The 22,970-nt window shown below is 37.9% G+C and overlaps 1 protein-coding gene across 2 annotated transcripts; it reads right to left on the bottom strand.

The window, feature by feature from the left end:
• Nucleotides 1-6,030: 6,030 nt before the first annotated feature.
• LOC149840601 (uncharacterized) lies at nt 6,031-19,653 on the bottom strand. 2 transcript variants are annotated; one of them, XM_090003221.1, is made up of 9 exons: nt 19,449-19,652; nt 19,072-19,218; nt 13,895-13,960; nt 9,161-9,228; nt 8,800-9,059; nt 7,764-7,838; nt 7,605-7,667; nt 7,020-7,112; nt 6,031-6,334 (listed from the first exon to the last, which is right to left on the bottom strand). In XM_090003221.1, the coding sequence occupies exons 2-8, from the start codon at nt 19,179-19,181 to the stop codon at nt 7,068-7,070; spliced, it is 687 nt and encodes a 228-aa protein (XP_089859347.1). In that variant the 5' UTR covers nt 19,182-19,218; nt 19,449-19,652; the 3' UTR covers nt 6,031-6,334; nt 7,020-7,067. The 2 variants fall into 2 exon arrangements, with proteins under 2 accessions (XP_089859347.1, XP_089859348.1); XM_090003222.1 differs by lacking the exon at nt 13,895-13,960 and having other exon boundaries at nt 19,449-19,653.
• Between the last annotated feature and the right edge of the window lie 3,317 nt (nt 19,654-22,970).

The raw sequence follows: 22,970 nt of genomic DNA, 5'->3' as shown, positions 1-22,970 counted from the left end.
TATTCTTGGATTATCATAAAAGAGCTATATCGAAAGGATCTTAAAAAGGTATGGCATGAAGGATTGCAAACCAGGGGATACTTCTGTTGCTTAAGAAGACAAGTTTAGTCTCGCTCAGTGCCCCAAACACCAGTCTAAAATTAAGGTTATGAAACAGATTCTCTATGCATCTGCTGTGGGGAGTCTTATGTATTATCAAGTATGTACGCATCCAGATTTAGCTGCATTGTTGGGATGTTAGGCAGATATCATAGTAACCTAGGTATGGATCATTGAAAAGCAGTCAAACGGGTTATACGATATTTGCAGAGAACAAAAGGTTAGATGCTTATATAGAGGAAGTCAGATTAGTTGGAGATCATTAGCTATTCTGATTCTGACTTTGTGGGATGCCAAGATAGTCTCAGACCCACGTCAAGCTATGATTTTCTGTTGGTCGGGAAAACTATTTACTGGAGGAGTGCTAAGCAGACATTAATTACTTCTTCTACCATGGCAACAAAATTTGTAGCTTGTTATAAAGCATCCAACCATGGGATATGACTACATAATTTTGTCACAGGACTACAGATTTTGAATAGTGTTGAAAGACTGCTGAAGTTATTTTGTGACAATAATTCAGTAGTGTTGCATTTCAGTAACAACATGTGCTTGTCGAAGTCAAAACATATTGACATTAAGTTCCTTGTTATTAAAGAAATAGTGTAGAATGGTCAGATATCGATGAAACATATTGGCATAAACTCCATGATTGCATATCCTCTTATTAAAGGTTTGTCATCCAAGGTCTTTCATGAGCATACTGCTCGTATGGGTGTTTTATCATTTTATGATATGCTAGTTTAGTAAAAGTTTGTATTTGGACGTTCTATGATATAATAAAGTTTCTTTTGTCACCTTGGTATAAAGTTAAAAAATTTAGTTTCATTATGCACTTATTATGTTGTGATCTCACTAAAGTTTTTAGGAAGGACCAGTTAAAAATAGGCATGTTTGATCACATTGCATGTAATTTTTATGCTTCACAAACATACTTGATCCATGTCATTTGGTTGTATCAATATACGTGATCATTGATGGCTCTAATTACGTTATTTATAATGAAGACCGCTTTGGTTCTATGTTAACATGATCAATAGACAGGATTGATAGAGATATCAATTGATAAGACAATATTTTGAGTTCATAAGGTTACAATGTGTGATTATAAGGTTACGTGTGTAGCCCAAGTGGGAGATTGTTAGAAAATCATATGGGCCTAAATACGTTGAACCACACATTGTAAGGTTGTCTTAGGTTCAAGCTCGATTTATGTGATCTAATCTGATTGGGCCCTGTGATGTCTCGTATGGTATGGTACACTGTGTGGAGAGACCTGCCCTATCTACAATTTTGTAATGGACTGAATTGAATACAGACTCCTAAACACATTGAGTTATCATCCCCAAACTTTATATAATGACCCTCTCTCCAAGCTCCCCATAAGTTAGAAAGAGACTCATTAGGTCTAGAGAAAGAAAAATGGTCACATATATAAGTTCTGAAATATCATACCATCAATGATGTACCAGAGCACCAATGGATTCAGGTACGCTTTCGCATCAAATTTGGTTTTCGTTTTTCGTTTCAATGGTTCAGTGAGAACATGTAAATCGGTCCTTTTAATTTTCGATGGATTTTAAATCCAACAGCTAGTCGTAACCCTGACAACAAAGGCCATAGCAATTTAAGGGATTGAAACATGAAATTTCATAGGCCTTGAGGCAAGGTCCCCAGGGAAGCCAACAATCATCACCCACCTGAGCTGATCGTACCGACTCACAGGAATAATCACCTTCAGTTTCCCAACTCTCTCTGCTATTTGAATTTGGCTTGCCCCTTCCCTATGTGTTTTTGTCCTCTTCCTAACCACCTCTGCCCAGGAAGGCCTTGTCCTATCTTTCAGAGTCTCTATACTTTCCGCTTCCATCATCACCTCTGCGCCTCTATTTGTGGCTCTCGCCCCTGCTTCCAAAGGCGGAGGCCTCCCATGGAGTTCCACCGGTACCACTCCCTTCCTGCTCTCCATCTACCACCCCTTCCTCTCTCTACCCTACTCTTGCCTTTTCTTCTCTGGCTTCCCTGTTCAGAATGTCTTCCTCTACCACACTATCATTACAATGAATTACCTTTAATACATGATAAGAACCAAAGATTTTAAGTGAAAACATACAGACTAAGGATTTATTAAAACACAAAAATAATAATGAAATATATATATATATATATATATATATAGTAAAGACTAAAAATGTGTGGTAGTTTGTTACGTTTGGGTGTCGTGTTATGTTGGCTAGACACGCGAGACTATTTAACTTGTCCAAGTACATAACCTATGATAAAGCCCCAAAAGTAAGAGTTTCAAACATTAGGTCAACAAAGGTTGTTGATACGGGCTGGATAGTCTGGATGTGGATCAGCTAAAGGTTGGACCTTATCTGGTTCTTAATCTGTTCCCATTTACTGCTCTCCACACAAGAAGGGTGTGTTTGGTAGGGGTGGCTTGTGAATGTCACCAAGTTGACGGGATGTCACAAGTTCGAAACCCACAGATGGCCGCAAAGTTGAAGCTGGGTATAGGGGTGGCAATTTCTGACACGACCCGCCAACCCGCCTCTTAGGCGGGTTCGGGTTGGGCTTAAGCCAACCCGTTTAATAAACGGGTCGACCCGCGTAACCCGTTTATTAAACAGGTCGGGTTCGGGTTGGGGGTATGCCAACCCGCCAACCCGGCTGACCCGTTTAATAAACGGGTTAGGCGGGTGGGTCAACCCGCCAACCTGTCTTCCAACCCGCCAACCCGACCCGCCAACCCATCAACCCGACCTGTCAACCTGACCCGCGAACCTGAGAACCCGTTTACCCGACCCAACCCATTTATTAAATGGGTTGGCGGGTCGTGTCGGGTTACCCGTTTATTAAACGGGTCGGGTTCGTGTTTGCCACAGCCGACCCGTTTAATAAACGGGTCAGGTTCGGGTTGAGGTATGCTGACCCGCCAACCCGACACGATTGCCACCCCTACCCCTAGCTGGGTATACTCCCCGGTGGGCAGGGGAGACCTTAAGGGTTTTACGGACCGGAGGCTAGCCAAGGTGTGGTCGGTGATGTTTTTTTTTCCCCTTAAATTATCCAAAAAAAAGATATTGTAAAAGTCTCAAAGGGTTTTCCTCAAAAAAGAGTATGCGCCTGTGCCATTTTCACAGACCCAACTATACAACACAAACATGGGAGCTGCTTTCCTCACTGAATGCAGTCCCCATTTTACATGCCAGACCCCCTTTCCACAGATTCAGTTCCTGTGTGGGAGTTGCCTGATTCGTTTTCTGCAAAAAGAGGTGCTGCCGTGACACCTTCCTCCGTGACAAGCAAACACGCCCTTGATGCAACCACCGTTGTATGCAGACCTAGAGCATGTACCAAAAGGTCCCTGGGCCTTATTGTTAATCATAGTGAATTACGATTTTCATTAATAGCATTCAACCAGCCAGGTAACCTGACCTGAAATGCTGGGCCGTGGTCTATAGTAAGCCCTAGGCGAGTGCCCTATACAGCTATACTGCAATGCTTATGAATGTTGTGTTAACTAATGTCCCTCCTTTTAAATGGATAGTGTTTGATTCGATTAAAAAGAATATAATTGACAGCAGCTCACTGTTTTCCAGTTGCCTTTGGTTTTAATATGGTGGTATCAGTTTAATTCTCTCTTCCTAAATATGGAAAATTTATCAAGAAAATAGAAATGGTGAGTAGGTACCGGGTTGGATATGGACCTTGGAATCCTAATTAAATGTCAGCTAACAGACTGTTACCTGTACTGGTCCTTGTATGCTAAATATAATCAGACAGAACGTAAGGAAGTCTGACCTTCTGTCGGATTCATATCTTGATCCACACGGATCAGACCTGCTGTTGAGCAGTATCGGCTGATACTGATACTCAAGTGAATCGTTGGCCAAAAAATAATAAAAAATATTATGTGTCAATTATAACGTGACGTGTTAAAACCATTAAAATAATAAAAAATTTTAATATTTTTTGCATTTATTTAAAAAATAAATGATTCAGGGTAAATCGTATCGATTTTTTGCCGATATGATGTGTATCGGCCGATACGCTGCTGACTCACCTAACGCATACAAAGAAAAAAAGATTAAGGTGTTTGGTTCGAAAACAAATTTTACTTCACCCAAGTTTAACACTTAAAAGTGATGTTAAACTCGCATAATTGAACTGGGAAAACTAAATGAACAGGTAAAAACTTGCAAGACATGTTAAGTTATGTTTGGTTTCTCACCCAAATCTCATTTTGAGTGTCCATCCAAACACCACCAAGAGCTTTTACTCGGGACTGTGGTAGGGATGCAAACAGTTTGGATTTGGATCGCATGTGGTCAATACCACATTTGTCTAATCGGGATGTTGCCTAAATGGATTTCAATTCAGATAGTGGAAAGCTCATACAAGATCTGCTTTTTTACATGTAAAAGAATTCAGATATCCTTCAAATTCGAATATTTTGCCAGATTGGGTAACAAAAGATCACAACCATATCTGCATTTGGATCATAATTTCATATGGTTTTGGCTTACCAAATGCAACCAAGTCCTTGTTTGGGAGCAGGTGTTGGCGAAAAGATGAAAGGGGTGATAGAAAATGAAGATGAGGTTGGAGTTGTCAACAGCATTCTTGTGAGGATGTAGTTGAAAATAATCCATCTCTACTTCCAACACCAGCCACATCTCCCAAAACAAGGTTTCCAAACACCTCTTGAGGTAGATGGTATTAATAATACCCTCATTAAACACCATCCTCGCTCCTATCACCTCCCAAATAGAGGGCTAAATGGAATCCAATTTGGTCGGATACCGGATAAAATCTGATTCATTGACTTCCCTAGACTCGAAATAGTGAAGGTTGGCCTACTTGTCTCTGGCAGGAGCAGTTAGTGGACGTCACCTTGTGTTGGGACGTTGCAAGTTCAAATCCCAATGGTATAGTTGTATAACTGGCAGGGGTCTGACTAACCCCAGCTTTCTCTGTAAGAAAAAAAACACCACCAAACAGCATAGATCCACCATCTCCAAATCAATGAGCCATTTCGTTGAGCGTTGCATCTCGTGGGCCGAACAAAAGAAACCTGAAATCAATCTCCTGCTCTGTCTAACTTAATGCTAAGCCATGCATTAGCGAGGACTTTTTGAAAGAAATGACAATGCCATAGTAGCTGTATGGCTGATTCCAGGCTGTTGCAATAGAAGGGGCATCGGCTGGTAAATTGCTGGCCGAGTTTCTACATAACACCCATGTGTCCACCCATAAGCATCACTCAGGTGAAGAACATTACTCTGGGAAAGTGACTTCAAAGAACTTTGGGAGGGAACCAGTCAAGACATGCATTATAAGCTTTTGTCAGGGTGAAATTGCCGAAGCAAGGTGACTCTCTAGGAGAGAGGGATAAGCCCACGGAGTTTTACGCTACTAAAACAGCGACAGTAGGCACAGGCAGGCAGCGCCAGCATGACTACGCCTCTGATCCTAGGGATGGCTTCTAAGTAATAATAAATCAAAAAATATGTTTCAATGAAGGTGACTGTCATGAGCCCTAATATGATGCGGTAGTTATGGGAAAGTTGAGACCCAAGGCGATGATATAAGTGAAGACGATGAGAATCAATGGAAACAGCATAACATATATCCAGATCAAATGAGCATTCTGAGCATCAAAGCTGCATGCAATTCACTCCCATTTGACTCTCAAAACCAACCTGACAATATCGCACAAAACTGACCTGAAACACAATAAAAAAATTCTAAAAACTATTTATAAAACGATATTTATATATGAGATTACTCTGATACGTTTTATCTAATATTAAGATTCTAAAAAAGCATAACTAGATTAAAATATACAAATCTTAAGTTAGTAATGACGCACTCAATTACTCCACATCCACCACAATCGACAAGAAAATGAAAGAGAAATAAAGAGGCACTCAAGTTAATAACGTGGCTTCTAGCTGGAAACTTTAACAATATTGCTTTCTATCTCTAAATAACCAAGATACAAACTTCAAATGCTGAATATTTTTCATCATGCATTAACATAAAGTAAAACAAACTACTAGTGGTATTGTCATCACTAACCCTACACAAGACCGCTTGTAAAATACAACTTCTGCAGCGCCTCGAATGTCAATAATTTATGTTGCCAGTTCATCACATAGCATCAATGCGATAAAATTCCAGGCTGGTTAGTAATTTCGTTCTTCAGAATGATATTGTTTACAATGCACTGTCAAGTGTTCACATAGGGAATAACTGTCAGTAGAAGCAAAATAATGATATTCTCAGAGAAGGAATAATATTAACATAAGCAGTACACTAACAAACAATTTATGAAGGAAACAGAGGCAATCTTAGGGCTGTTTCATTTCCATGGAAGGGAATGCCCTTTCATGGGAATGGGCACAGATAACAAATTTCTGCCAGCTCAGCCTTCCCATGAGAATACTTCATAGGGGCGAGGTATGAAAGAATTTGCACATGAAAAGTGGTAGGTGGTGGGAAAACTGGGACCCACTTGTGCCAGCATGGCACTTTTCTACTATGACGATTTGATGTTTCACTCATGATGGGAAAGGGATGCCATCTCAGCATTTTCCCATGAAAATTGCATGGAACAAACAGGCCCACCCATTTTACACATGAAAATGAATGGTTTTACATATGAAAACCACCTATTTTCGTTTGCAGATGAAAAAACATGCCCACTCCATTTTCCAGTGGGCCCACAGTCAATGAGGGTTCTTTTTCACGTCGACCATGGATTTGATACGAAAATCCATTCATCCCCATCCCCACCCCCACGCCCCTGTGAATGGATTTATGTATGTAAATTCTCTCGCATGGGATGGCCTTTCCCATGGGAGTCTTTTGTTGTTGATGGAAATGAAACAAATGAAGCTCTTAGAGATTACCTTGGTCATTGCAGACTAGGACAATGAAAAAGAAGAGAGGCCTCAACTCTAAACTGTGGAATCCAAAGCTAAAAGTATTTTCTTCCTCGGTCCCTGAAACATTTCATGAAAATAAGCAGAAACAAAATCAACACATCAATCGAATGAATCCATATATGCTAGAAGTGCAGGGAAAGAGCTATTGTAACAAAGACGAGATTCTGCTTGCAAGAAAATATCATTTTCAAACATATCAATTTCAGACAATTTAATTCCTTGTGTGAAATAAAAAAGGATAGCACATCTTAGGATTGAGGGCGCTGCTTCGCTCTCGAATTATCAAAAATAGTTTGTGAAAAAAAAACATGATATGATGGATATTTTACTCCATGTAGACCCTTATAAAATCCAAATGTATAAGACCAGTAAACTAGAAAAACTACATGGCAATTTTACCAAGTCATGTAGCATCTTTCTCCCATACAAGCACATTAGAATTGTTAATAGACACAGGAATCATCATCACCACAGATCATGGATATTTTGGAAACTATACAAGAAGACCAATTACATTTGTGAAAGACTTGATCATTTAAAGAGAAATACCATTGGAATTCCCAGAGCTTTGAGATCCTCATCGGTCATGTGAATAAGTGCAGTCATGTCAATCTGCGGATAATAAAACAGACAAACAAGAAGTTATGAACCACAGAAAGGTCCAGGAAGTAAAATTGGAAGATAAGAGATTTCAACAAAATAACATACTTCCTCTGCTTGAAATGTAATCAAGTACTTTTCCAGGCCTAAGGACTTCAGTAGAGCAGCCACCGAGGATTCAGACTGCAAATTCAAAAAAAAAAGAAAAAACTCAGTTTGAAGCACAACCAATCGACAATTATGAAAATGTATTGTTTTGCAGAAGAGAGGCAACAGTACTTATAGATTTAATAGCCATGAAACCATTAAAACTTATCACACAAACTATTGAAGTTATTAACACATACGGGGAGCGGTCCACAGATAATGATAATTCATATAGAATACAAAAACTTCCAGTTTATTGGATTTTCACTTTACTTTATACAAGTGAGTCTCTCCACCGTGTTGCAAAAAACTCAAGTATTACCATGAACTATCAACCAAGATTGCACGATACATAACAATGTTGATAATATACACACTAAGCTCATAAACAATGACAGATACTAGTGGCACCATCTATCACAAAAGCATACAGAACAGAAAATGACTAAGGTCTACCTGGTCCAAAAGTAACAAACCAATGCGCTACAAGCCACAGCAAATATATAAATCACTAGACAAGTTTAAAATGCCTAAGAACTGTAATCATAACACAACTTACAACCTACAGGCAAAGATTGACAATAGACCTAAACCACTAAGGAAACCCCTTGTACTTATAGATAATAAATACAGTATACATCAGCCCACACCAAAAGAGTAGAAGACCCATATTTTTGGTCATCATTTAAGTACAATGACCATATCAACACTTCGCTTTGCATGAGACAACCAGACTCCATATAGCTGTTGATTAATTAGTACAATATAGAGTAGAAGGCCCATACCTTTGGTCATCGTCAAAGTACACCCAACATACATGAGACAACCAAACATTGACCCAACTTGCCAAGCCTAGATGAAACATCTTGCTAGACAATTTAAGCCAACATACTTTTGGAAAAATGCATCTCGATTCAAGTCCAGCAAACAATGCACCAAATAAAAAACCGAAAAGAATCCATTTGAACAAGTCAATCTGTTAGCTGTATAACTATACCTTCTGCTTGGTCTTTTTCACAGCAGAAGGATCGGCAACCTTCTCTTCAGTTGCTTCAGCTGCTGGAGCACTTCTTTTCACAACCTTGGCATCTGATACTGTCTTGTTCTTTGGAATATCAGCATTTGGTCGTTGTGAATGCATTATACCTGTTAGCTTTTCTCGAAGATCTGTTTGAGAAACCTTTCCAGTGGTAGGTGCACTTTGTGAACCCTTCCTTTGAAGCTTCAATCGCAGATCCTTCACTCCTAACTTGGGATCTTCACATGCAGTCAATGTAGAAGCAATCAACCTCATCAAGAAAACATAAATGAAAAGTAACAATTTTTTTGGCAACTGAGTTCTCATGTTAAGTTTGTACTTGAAACTTGAGGAAGTTCTTTGTGCTCATACAGATCATGCTTCCACTTTTCATCATCTTGGCGCTGCCTGTGAAAGAAGAAACCTAATGGATAAATGGAAAGAAAAGCATGCACATCTGCATTCAAACAGTCTAGGATAAGCAAACATGAATGTGAACAAGCCATAGAATAGCATTAAGTAATGATTGGTGGAAAAAGTTCAATTCAAACGTCAAATTTATAGACCTAGACCATTTCAAAATGCTAGTGACCTCAGGTATGAACCAATTTGAACCACAAAAACCAATTTCCTCAAATTCTCTCTCTCTCTCTCTCTCTCTCTATATATATATATATATATATATATATATATATATATATATATATATATATATAACAAGCCTTATTGCAACTAGGAAAGAACATCGAAGAAAAAGAAAACCAATATGGAAATTCTGATAATGTAGCATGTGGGAAAGCCAGGTAAAAGCAAGAGAAAATTTCACAAACAAGCATATATTCACACCAAGAAAATTCGCTGGACAACTGCTGAGTAACAAAATAAATAGCTTTTTATCAAGAAATAGCAACACACACACACACACACACACACAGGAGAAAGAGATGATGTTAGCATACAATTATACAATATGATACAGTATCATAATGCTAGATTAGACACTGTTCGAGTGCCCACAGGGAGGAATTCAATCCTTGTTTTCTCTATGATATGCTAGGACTCGGGACCATGTAACATACCATGATTGTAGGAGGATTGTAGGACATGTGACATATGTCAATCCAAAACTTTCCCACCTGCACTTCCTCAGTCTTGGAGTTAGACAATTAAAATTTTGACATGCAATTCTACTACTTTCTACCAAACTATTGAACTTGGTAAGAAATAAAACATAATTTTGATCTCTTCTTGATAAAGAGATATGATGTGCATTTAAAGGGTGAAGCTGAAATTGTTCGGGGTAAGTGGTTATTAGTTATTAATTTTAAGTGAAAGGACCAAATTTTAAGCACGTGCAAATTACATAAGGTCCCTTAAGATGCTGAATCCTGAAGCAAGTAAATTACAAAATTGGAAATATCATAAGGAAAACTGCTAGCCTGTTTGAAAGATAGTGGCGACCTAAGGTGGTGATCAGCCAAGATGCATCTTGTTAGTGGAATGAGATATCTGAATACATGCTTATGATTCCTATACTTGCTTCTAAATCAGAATAACCAAACCAAAAAAAGACTGTTTCACAGTTATCTAAGTGTTTTTGACGGAAAAAAAATCATGAGACATGCTGCTTATGGATGATAAATATAAGTAATTGAACCAATCCTTTCATTAGACAGGCTATATGATTTGCTTTAGAAATCAATTATCTATAAGTAGGGAGCAAGTGTCAAGAAAGAACTAAAGAAGAGACATAGTGCATTCCATGACTTAATACCGAAAATCTAGAAGATTCTATGAAGTAGAATATGTACACAAAATAGGGGATGAAGAAAAAATACTAAAAGATCTATGAAGAGGCTATTGTTGATCAAGCATCAACAAGCTTTTCCACCAAGGATTTTGTGCTACTTGAAGACGTTGACTGGGTAAAAGAGGCTGGTGGCACAAGAGGCATTGAAAGACAGTGTTATCAGTACATGTATCGTATTATAAGATACAATACGTGTTAAATTATGTACATAACCATATAATGTAATATATATATATATTTTATATATATATGGTAATACATATACATATATTAATATATATGTATATGTATCTACTTATTATATATATAAAATATATATTTCTATTTGTTTAGCCGTAGGGGTAGTTTAGTCTTTTCCTCTATTTTACGCACATTCACTTTATGAATGTGTTTGTAATTTATTTTTAGTTTTCTTTTTCTTTTATTTTTATTTCTTTTATTTTTGTACCTAAAGGTACCTTGGGGGGGCACTCAAATAGACGTTGGGCCCCTCCAACGGTCACATTTGTGACCGTTGGAGGGGCTCCAACGTCTATGAGTGGAGCCCCTCCAAGGCTCCTTTTGTGTGGTTATAAATAGGGGCTCTCCCCTTTGTATTCCTCCATGGCTTTGAGTCAAAGCCCAAGTGCTCAATAAATTGATTCCATTATTTTTATGCCTTTGCGCATTTGTGGGTTATTTGTGAGTTGTGCTTTTGTGCACAAGTGTTCTTATTGTGCATTCGTGGCTGGTTTATTATCAAGAATATTAAGGTCTTGATCTTAGTATCTTATTGGAGATACTTTTACAATACGTTGTATCAGTGGGTAAACTGATGTGATATAACATGTATATCGTAGATTTCAAGCTTATCGGTTCATATTAGACTGTATCGTACGACAAGCCGATCTTTGTTTTTTTAATATCTTTTTTGGTGTCGGAAAAGTGGTGACAAACCACTTATGTGTGTCATTTTAAGCCCCTAAGGGTCATTTTGAACTCTTTTTTTGTGTTCTCCCTCTCCAAACCTTGTTGCTAAGCCTAACCATTCAATTTTGAGATTAAATCCACCACAAAAATTGGAGATTTTGCTAGATCCGAGCCCAAAGAGTGTGATTCACCTTAAACCTCACCCATTTCCATCCTACCTAAACTTTTTTCGGCCTCTAACCCTCAAAACCAAGTTCTAGGGGTTTGATTTAATGTTAAAGGAGGGTTAACACATCAAATATGAGGATAAGCTCATTTCTTTTGAAGTTGCTTTAGGATAGCATGTATATCATTTGGAGCTCGAATACATGGTCATCGTCACCGAGATACTAGCACACCAAGTTCCCAAACAATGTGCTACTCATAGTCACCGAGATAGCCAAAATTTTGAAAATGTCACAATATTATCATTTTTTCAAGGTCAGCCAATATTTTTTTCGAGAATTTCAAAATATTTTGTCAAAACCTAAAATATCGTGATATTTTCCCAAGACATTCTTGAGATTTTCAAAAAAAAATTATATTTTAAGTATATTTTTTCTTTTATATTTGGAAACCTTTTCTAATTGTTTATTTATATTTTTGCAATACAATACTATAAAACCTATTGTTTTTTATTTTTTATTATTCATACTTCATAGCTTTCGCGAGAAAAATCATTTTTTTTGTTGGTTCATATCGCCGACCCCAATTGTTTTGGGATGAAGGCGTAGTTGTTGTTATTGTTGTTGTTTATACTTCATAGCTTTCGCGAGAAAAATCATTTTTTGAAAATATCTCCAAGAAAACCCTGATCGAGAAATTGCCTTGAATAATATATATGACTATGGTGTCGTTTAATGCGATGCAAGCCCCATAAATCAATGAATGACAGAATTTTCATCTCAAAACATCATGCCTCAGAGATTGTCAACAATCTCACAATACTACCATGCCAAATCATCAGCACGTCGAACCATTGTTAAATCTAATTACTATAAATGCAATTAATTAAAACTTAAAATAAAATATCAGTACATACAAAAGTCAAAAGGTTTATAACTTTACATAATATGATGATAGGACCAAAGGACATAAGAAGCTATATCACATAGGTGCGGGTGAGGGTGCGAGTGCGGGCGATACAGCACTTTAAAAAAACTGGGGTGCAAAGGTGCGGGAAGGTATAAATAAATAAATAAATAAATATATATATATATATATATTCCAATGAGATGAAGAAGAAAGAGGAGGAGGGCAGCCCCCCCTCTGTGTGTGTGGGGGTAAGCAACTCTCTCTCTCTCTCTCTCTCTCTCTCTCTCTCTCTCTCTCTCTCTCTCTCTCTCTCTCTCTCGTGATGTGTTTGCCGCACCGGGTGTGGCACCCACACCCACACCAACATCGTGTCGATGCGGGTGTGAGGGCCCTTTTGCCGAGTCCCTATGACATAGATAAAAAGTAACAAACTGAAGCTTAAGAACATGTATATATATCAGCTCCAATGATTTTTTATTTGTTGCAGCGTGCACTAGCCTGAGATGTTGATGGTTCATATTCATCTTCTCAATTAAAAACGACTTCTGGAAAAAAAAATTTGACAAATGTTGTATGTACTTATGTCTTTCTTTTTATCATCTTCTATGAGACTCGTAAGAAGCTTGACACAAACTTCAGAGGGAATATGATGAGTACATAATCATACAATGGAGTTGTTATGCGCCACGATGTGGCATTTCAATCTACACAATCCACCATGCATTACAAAACCACTAAAACGACACTTTACTATACCCCCTCAAAGTCATCCTTAAGTCCACCTGGTTTGTAATATTTCCATGCAAAATCACTTAAGCCACATCTTCCACCATACATCAACCTTCAGAGCACAATTTTGAGATTTAAGAATATGCACGGATAAATCTTTGTATAAATAATTGAAGCATCACATATCCGATGAATCACTTATCAATCATAACAAAAAAAATCACAATATGCATGACCTATAGCAGCACAAGTAGCTCCAAGAGAATAGACATTGAAGTAAACTAGCAATCTGTAAGTTGCTAGTAATTATAAGAAAACACATCAAATTACTAGGTCTGCCATTAAACAGGGTGTGTCCTCGACTCTCAGACTTTTCAGAACCCAAATGCACCCTAAAAATAACACGTGCACATTATGAAGGGGCCCGTACCTATGTCAACACAGTAAAAAATAGGTAGATGTACACATATACCTGGCTACAGGTCTAATATAGGTTTTCATACTCAGATAAGGCACAATATCCATAACCCTTTTTTTCAACTCAAAACATACCTTTTCTTTGAATATTGTACATAATTTGACATATCTATGGATTGTTTGACATAATCCTGGTATTTCCTACAATGTTGTAAAATGTGTATCACAACCCATATCATAATTGCAAGAAAATAGCATTGCATCATAAAGTATCGTAACATTGCACAATATAAATTTAAAAGACAAAAAAGTGATACAAAAAATCATACAATGGTGATTACTAATGAAGCTACATAATGCAGCAATTACACAAAAGACTAGACTCGACATACAAGATATAAATAGTTAAATGCATATTAACATTCAAGTTGATCTGAAATCATCAAAAAGATCATAGTTCGTATGAAAGTATAAAATATTTCGTCTAATAACTTGGTATTGTAGTTTTGTAAAATCTAAACTCAACTCTAAACATCCTACATCTAAATTACTTATAAGATGGTGGCCGCAGTACCTTATTCGTCTTTCGTAAACATTTCATCTTTAGAATCCGAGATGACCTATGGCAATTGCTAACATCGTGGTGCCCTTCTATGCATTTCTTTTAGGCTAGCAACAACCTTAGCACAAACATACTATTGTCTGGTTTTTGCTTATTTATGCTTTATCGCCTCACCTGGGTTCAAGCATAAAAATAAGAGGGTCTACTAACCCTTTTCCATACACAAATAACTTACCATACAACTTGTTGGATCATCTAAAAAAATCATCTAATTCACAATTATTTCTTTTACTCTGGAAATGAATTCTACAAAAAATACCTTGCCTTTCTTTTGTATATGCAGTTATGCACAACTACTACTCCACTCTTCCGCAACAACTAAACCAAGTAGTTCCACCACTTAATCAATAGCAATTGTCATCACAAATGCTCTTTGATGAGTTGGTTGTATCTTCAGAATTCTCATACCATTATGGAAGGTCCCTCAACATGTTTTGGATGGGGTCACCGGGGTGTGGGTGCAAGCCTTTATTAATCAACAAGTTTAGGTTGTCATGGTCTGCTCTCATTCTTTATGGCTTAAGATAAACCATTCCTTGATTGTTGTTTATCACATGTCATGGCCATGGCTCTACATATAGGCAGCTTTGGGAGTGAATTAGTTACAAAGGTACTTGGAGAAGTACATCCGATTAATATAGAAACCTCCCCACTAAGCATGAATATCACGGCCTCCCATAAAAGCACTAATAGTTTTCATTTTGAGCCCATTATTGTCTCATGGAGTTCTTATAGTCAGACCTTATGGTTACTAATTTTGGGTCCTATATACTTAGATCCAACATCCCACTTGGCATTACAAGGCAAACAATTCTATCACTTCACTATTGGTGCATCTTATTGTATATTTCATATACAACACTTAATCATCAAATCATAACCAGATAAACATACATAATCAAGGGACTATTAACTTTTAACATTCAATTATGAGATTTTTCGCGCATGCTATGGATTAATCAATAAACATATAATCAGATCCCAATTTAAAGCTTTCAATCAGCCATATTGTTCAACAATGATCTTTTCCACATATACAAGTGCAATTTTCAATCATTCCATTCATATAATCCTATATAAATTTTTCTATGCATGAACATATTTACCATAATATTTTAAGTATCTCTATCATCAAGATATTGAATTACCACCTTACCATACCATGCATATTAATCAGTAAGAAATATTATAATGACACTTAATACTATTAAATTTCATGACATCATGAATTCTTTCACGTGCATCACTCCATCATCAATTAAGTCAAGTATATGGAATCCTCATCATATGAAAAAACATAATATCTTTTCACTAAAATCTTTAATGTGCAACTAAATATCAAAAACTTGGCGACTCCCTTGGGAGGGGAGGGGCAAGGGGTAAGCCCACGGAGTTTTATGCTGCCAGGACAGTGATCGCAAGTACGGCAGACAAATCCAGCACGGGTAGGTCTCTGATCTTGGGGATAGTTTCTCTGTGTAAATATAAAAAAAATATCCAAAACTTGTCATCATTTTTACACATGAGAAAATGATGTGGCATTCACTTCGGAAGTCTAAATCAAGAGCAAATGAGCATGTACTCTTAGAAATCATATCAGCATAGCGAAATTCTTTTTTCTTTTGGAACATCTAACAAGTATCAATAAGGTTGCCTCATACTATCCAAATATATCACTACTATGATCCCACTTGCTTAACTAACTAGTAAGCTAAACTTTCTTATGACTTTTATATGGCTTTAGGACATCATCTGCAAAAAATGATCTTTAGACTTTACCCCACTTAGTATATACTCATAGACAATTCTCCTTTCTAAAAGCCAAGTCAGTATGACAATTCTTGGCCTGCACATAGCATTTAAATGCACACCAGTGGCACTTTATACTAAATTTTCATCAAATTAGAGATACATAATTTATTTCAATCATGATCCCTTATTAATCATCAAATTGCTGAAGGTGGCAAATCACTCCCATTAATCAAATACTAGTGGTAAATATTTTCCAGCTTTCCTTGTGCACAATCAGAAATATGAAAGGAACATCAACTACAACGATTCAAGCATCCATCATCATTAAACATTTAATATATCTCACAGGGACACACCATTTTGGTGGTGTGTCCTTGGTGACATGAGCGGACACTTGGACATGGACACTGACACGTACGAACAATATTTTAATATTTTGTAATGTTATAAGGTTTTACTTCAATAAAAAATGCATTTTTTAACATTGAAATGTCAAAAAATTGGTTTTCTATTGATTAGAAAATTTAAAAAAAGTTTGTGTCCTCGTGTCCTGTTTTCCAAAAGAATTCGAACTTGCGAAACGAACCCACGTCACACGTCCTTGTGTCGACGTGTGTGACAGCATTTAATATAGCATGAAAACATGTGATGTGCAGTACCGTACTTGTGCATGTATTTTCTCACTTATAAGCATCATGGTCAATTATCATATCACAAGACATACCATGTAGAAGCATCGTGATCAATTATCATATCACAAGATATATCATGCACATTTTAATGCTAACATACTTACAGCCGCGCTCTAATGTCCATTAGATCAACCAATACCTGATTATATCATTTTTGGACCTATATAATCTAGATCCAAACTATCATAAATTGGCTTGCCCAAAACCATACGTGTAACCCATGTTGCAAACTATGCAATAAGCCTCTAAAGAAATGTAGAAAAGTCCAATCATGTTCTCAAAGAAAATAATAAAGAACTTGGTCGTTTAGCACAATTTTATGATGATTATTTATCAATATTAGCAACAAAGCACCCTTTGCATGGGCAAAATTATAATTTTCCTCTCACTTTTCCAAGCATAGCAATTAAATAATATATTCTAATGGAGCTTGATGAGCTTACATTAAGCCCTTTCCTATTTGCTATAGTGATGGATGAGCTTACGAAATCAATCCAAGAAAATGTGTCCTGGTGTATGTTGTTTGCTGATGATATTGTTTTGATTGATGAGTCTAGAGCTGGGGTTAATGCTAAGTTAGAATTATGGAGACAGACATTGGAAGCAAGAGGTTTTACGTTGAGTAAGAGTAAGACAGAATATATGGAATGTCGGTTTAGTAAGCAACGCAGTAGTGATGAGAGTGTAGTGAAGCTTGGCGAGCAAGAAATATCGGTGGATGACTATTTCAAATATTTGGGATCTATCATTCGAAATGATGGAGAAATTGATGGATATGTAAACCATAGGATAAAGGTTGGGTGGATGAAATGAAAAAGTGCAACTGGAGTGTTGTGCGATCGTAGAATGCCATTGCGGTTGAAGGAAAAGTTTTATAGGACGACAATTAGGCCCGCTTTATTATATGGTACGGAATGCTGGGCTGCCAAGAGACATCATATTCAAAAAATGAGTGTAGCTGAGATGTGTATGCTTCGATGGATGTGTAGAAATACAATAAAAGATAAGATTCGAAACGAGAAGATACGTAAGAAGGTAGGCGTTGCATCCATTGAAAATAAGATGAGAGAAAATCGTTTACGGTGGTTTGGACATATTCGGCGAAGACCTAATGATGCTCCAGTTAGAAGGATGGACAAATGGAAAAATATATTAGTCAAAAGAGGTCGAGGTAGGCCTAAGAAGACTTGGATGGAGATGATAGGAAAGGATATGAATGCTTTGAACCTCACCGAGGACATGGCATTGGATAGAAATGATTGGAGGAGAAGGATTCATGTGGAGGACCCAGAATGATTTTCTTTTTTGGTTCATATCGCCGACCCCATAGTTTTGGGATGAAGGCGTAGTTGTTGTATTCTAATGGAGCTTGACAAGACTAGCATCTCAAGCAATCAAACAGAAATTAGACCTTTAGTACTAAAATCTGACCATACCTATGCGAAATAGAACAACACATGCCATAAAAAATGACATAATAAGACGGAACGTGCTACAGCTCTTTCCATGAAATTCATGGTATCAAACCAACACCAACAAAGAAATCAGGCCTTAGTTCTACAATAGCAGAAACTCAACAATACCGCCAAGGGTGACAAACCCAACTTGACTAGAAAAAAAACATGTTAGAATTTTTTAACACAATATTGCTCTCTAGGGATTCATGTTTATAAATCCTGTTATAAAGATAATCTATTGATGAGTTGTCTCTGTCAAGACATAGCCACGACCGTGCAGCAGCGAACAAGGGGTTAAAGAAAACTGTTGCATTTCTGTGTTTATCCATTTCATAGAAACCATCTATGAGACACTGACCATGGTTCGTGCTGCTACAAACCGTGACCAACTCTGAAAATACTGAGGTCGAGCCATTGAGATTTCATTGAAAAACATAACTTCCTCTTCATAGAATTACATCATTGGAACCCTAAGCAGATGTAACAAGCACTCTTACTTGAAATAACTTCATCTTTTCCCTTCTGGGATAATGATTACCAACTACACTAAGTGATTTACAATCATAACTTCTGCAATCTATCCCCGTGAAACTTTAGCATGGTCAAACTCACTAGAAATTCAAAACATTCATGAACAAAGATTCTCAATATAAAAAATTTCTCTCGGATATGCATATAATAGTGATCTTTAGTATACGAACAAGTTCAGCACAATTTCGATGCTAGTGACTACCATCGAAGCAAATCAGAACAAAAAGGCCAACCCATCAATCCCACGCTCAAACTTACCTCTTAGGATTCGACTGCCTCCCACGAGAGAAGGAATCTTCGAAATCTCCGTTAAGTCGCTCCTTCACAGAACGCTTACTCCCAGCAGCCAGCACCCGATCCGCGTACATGTTACCGTAGGAGAGCCAACGCCTACCCTCCAAAACCCTGAATTCACAGATACACCATCACGATCCAAAATCTCCAATGCATTAAGTTAACAAAAATAACTGAAAAATAAACGTAACCCAGAAACCCTAGCTACGATCCCAAACTACAACTCCGAAGGCCCAAGAAGAAGACTCAAATATAGAGTCTTGGAGCAGAAATCGAGGTGAAAAATGGAATTTTTCGGTGGGCACAAGGATTTTTAGGGTTTTAGAAGCGAAAAAACACACCTTCGCAAGAGAATTAGGATTTTCAGAGATTCTTCGAAGGAAAAGGCACGCGACTCAGCAGAGCGATACGGGAAACGGATTTCTCTTCGTCTTGCTCGGATCGATATCGCAAGAGGAGGAATCGTTTCCTAGGGTTTTCTGCTTCTGCTCAGACGCAGCATCGATCGAGATGAATGGGAGGGAACGAGGAGTTTCCCCTTCGTTAGGAAATGCGGTAGGGTCTGTCCGGTAGAATTTATATTTTCGGGTTTGGGTCCATATCTTGATCCGGCCCAAAATAGATGAACCTGGACCTAGCCACCTAGACGTCAAAACGGGTCGGATTCTGCAAGATCCGGATTCTAATCTGAAATGCAAATAGTAGATCCGAATCCGGATTCAACATAGATCCGAGGAGGTTAAATTGAATCCTGGTCCTAAATACATGTGATAGTATTGGATCCGGTAAAAGTAGAAGAAGACAAATATAAAAAAAATGCATTTGGGTCGGATTTTGATTCGGATCAACTCTAGATCTGACTTAACATTCTGATCTGAATCCGTCTCGAATCCGAAAATGTTTGGATTGAGCAGGTCCAAATCCACGTTCAACTTCTACTTAAAGAATCCATATCCTAAAAAATATGTCACTCGGATCGGATATCTGACTATATCCAATCTATTTGCAACCCTACCTAGTAGGTATGATCTCGGATTCTCCATGCAAATGTGCCAACCCGAATCTTGTAAGACAGATTAGGTCATATGTCGTATGATGAGCTCCATCATATGCCAATCTTGTCCAAATAGGCGGGATTCTGATCAGATTTAGCCATTACCGAGTGCCCTAATAGAATCTGATATAATCAAACTCGAATTCGGATTCAGATTAGGATCTGTTTAGATCCAAGTAGCTTAAAGTCCGATATCTGTACACGTTAGGGATGGCAGTGGACCGGAGCGGGGGCGGGGGCAGGGGACAAGGTCTCCACCCCCGCCCCGTCTCAAAAAGTTATCCTCCATCCCCAGTCCATCCCCGTGGCGGGGGGACTTTGGACCTCCACCTCCGACCCGTCTTAAACCCCGTCCCCGCCCCATCCCCGCTTCGTCCCCGCCCCTGCCACGCCCCACCCCCGCCCTCGGTGCTGCCCAGTGATTTTTTTGGTACAATTTTAGTGCATCCTGAACCATTAAGTTTTTGTACAAATTTAATGCATCTTAAAAAAAAACATGTATTTACAACATGAAGAAACTGAAATTTAATTAAATGGAAAATAAAATCAAAGACTGCATTTGCTGGACCTTGAAGATGGGACAAAAAAAAAATGAATAGGACAATTTCTTAGGTTTCTTTAATAAACAGGCTCCAATACAATATTAAAGTCATTGTAAATTCATCTTCATACAGTAACCCAATACATTGTCTACATTTTTGAATGGTACAATAACAAAAGGAAAACTTACTCTCTACATATCATCTTTTCCTTATTGTATTTTCTAGCCAAAACCATCAAAGAAGGCTCTATAATCCTATTGCAATGCCTCAAAACAAGATGCAGTGTTGATTATGCAAGTACACAAGTCAACAAAAGCAAACAGGAAAACAAGGACAATAACTAATACTCTAGATACAAAACCAATTGTGCTTACCTTTCTAAATATTGTAGTTAGCTAGGGTGCGACCATCTTCAAGCTGCTTCCCAACAAAAATAAGATGTTGTTGGTTTGGAGGAATGCTTGACAAAAAAAAAACAGGACAATTTTCTATGAACCATGAATCAAAAATTCAATTGAAACTAGTGGCTACCATGGAAAACATAATACAAGCACATTATGCAATCTTCCAAAACAAATGGCTAGCAAACTATTCATAGTGACAAAATCAGAGGCTTCAGGCAATAATTGATAAGAGATGCACATGGATTTCAAACAAACTACGCATCTCTAAAAAACAAAACTCATGATTCAAGCAATTTTTAAAAGAGGGGTATAGATTTAACAAAAACTACACGTCTTTAAAAGATAAAATAAAAAATTGCTACGGATTTCAAATGAACGACACATTCCTAAAGGACAAAAGTGAGGATTCAACAAATGAAACAAGACCTGACCAAGTAATCATTAAAAACAGAGAATAAAAGAGAATAAAATGAGGTTGCGACAACCCTAAGTATTAGAATCGTTATGCAAAAGGATGATCTTGATCGACTAACGGCTACGGTGGATAGAGAGAGGGATGGTCCCAACCTATTCTCCGAGACGAGTATGATGGAGGTGTTTGGCACCGATGGTGGATGGAGAGAGGGTCGGCGATGATGGTCATCAATGGTGATGGAGAACCTTCATCGCCGTTGGTGGACGAATCTGGCACCGACAATGATGGTCGCCGATGGTGGACAGGGCCGAAGAATGTGGTGTTGCACGATTTAGGGTTAGTAAGTTAGTATATATTATTGTGGGTTTTTTATAATTTTATTAGTTAGGTTTAGGTATTTTAGTAATATTATTAACTGGGATGGGGCGGGGCGGGGGAAAGTGTAAGTCCATCCCTGCCTCCATCCTCGCACGAGATGAATTTTGACCTTCATCCCCACCTCCATCCCCGTTTCATGCTCTTCATCCCCAGTCCATACGGAGCTAGGCGGGGCGGGGCCCCGCTTTTCCCCGGTCCACTGCCATCCCTACTACACATAATTATATTTGAATTTGGACTCGGATGCAAAACTCGATAATGAATCGAACGGATCCAAAATTAGCAATTAGATTTGGAGTTAGGTTGGATGTCAGATTTCATTTGACCCGTAAGCATCCCTATGACCGTTGATACTGAGGGCCAGATCGCTCCAAGCTATGTGCCCCTCACTTTTTGTTGCAAATAGGACAGATTTGGGTTGACCCTACTTTGGATCTAGATTTCAATAAATGGGCTTGGTTTCATATCAGGATCCAACTTGAAAAGTATGGTAGAGTTTCGGATCCAGATATGGTCGATCACCCTCTAACGCTGAATCCGCAGAAAACGGGTCAAGCATATTTGGTTTTCTGAAAATTATATAAAACAGATCGGGTCATAACATGTTCCAACCTGGCAACACGCCAACATCTATTCCAATTTCCATCTGGGGGTGTCAATGGGTCGGGTTTGACCTGGACCCGACCTGTACCAAACCCTATAGGGTGGTGATAAATAAGGTCTGATTAGATTCTTGGTCGGACCCGAACGGTCCAATTAATATATAGAGACAGGTATGGTTTGTGAAATTTCATCGACCCAGGTTCCAACTAAGAAGATCTGCAATTTTTCAATGTAAAAAAGATTAAAAAAATATTATTTTACTGGTTATGGAGGTCTGTTTCATGTAATCCTTATAAGATCCAGGTATTATTTCTCTTATGGGGGATCCTATTGAACCCAAGTCAAGACCTGGTATCATCATCTCAAATTAGGTTTGAGTCTGATTTTACCTAAGTCCGAACCAAACCCGACCCATTAACACCTTTAATTCCAGCCTTTATTTATCAGAGATAAGTTATTAAAATTCA

This window comes from Nuphar pumila, chromosome 4 (assembly GCF_984573655.1).
Source record: "Nuphar pumila chromosome 4, dmNupPumi1.hap1.1, whole genome shotgun sequence".
In the NCBI taxonomy this organism is placed as follows: Eukaryota; Viridiplantae; Streptophyta; class Magnoliopsida; order Nymphaeales; family Nymphaeaceae; genus Nuphar; species Nuphar pumila.
The sequence above is the reverse complement of the archived record's forward strand: the minus strand, read 5'-3'. Positions and strand labels throughout refer to the sequence as shown.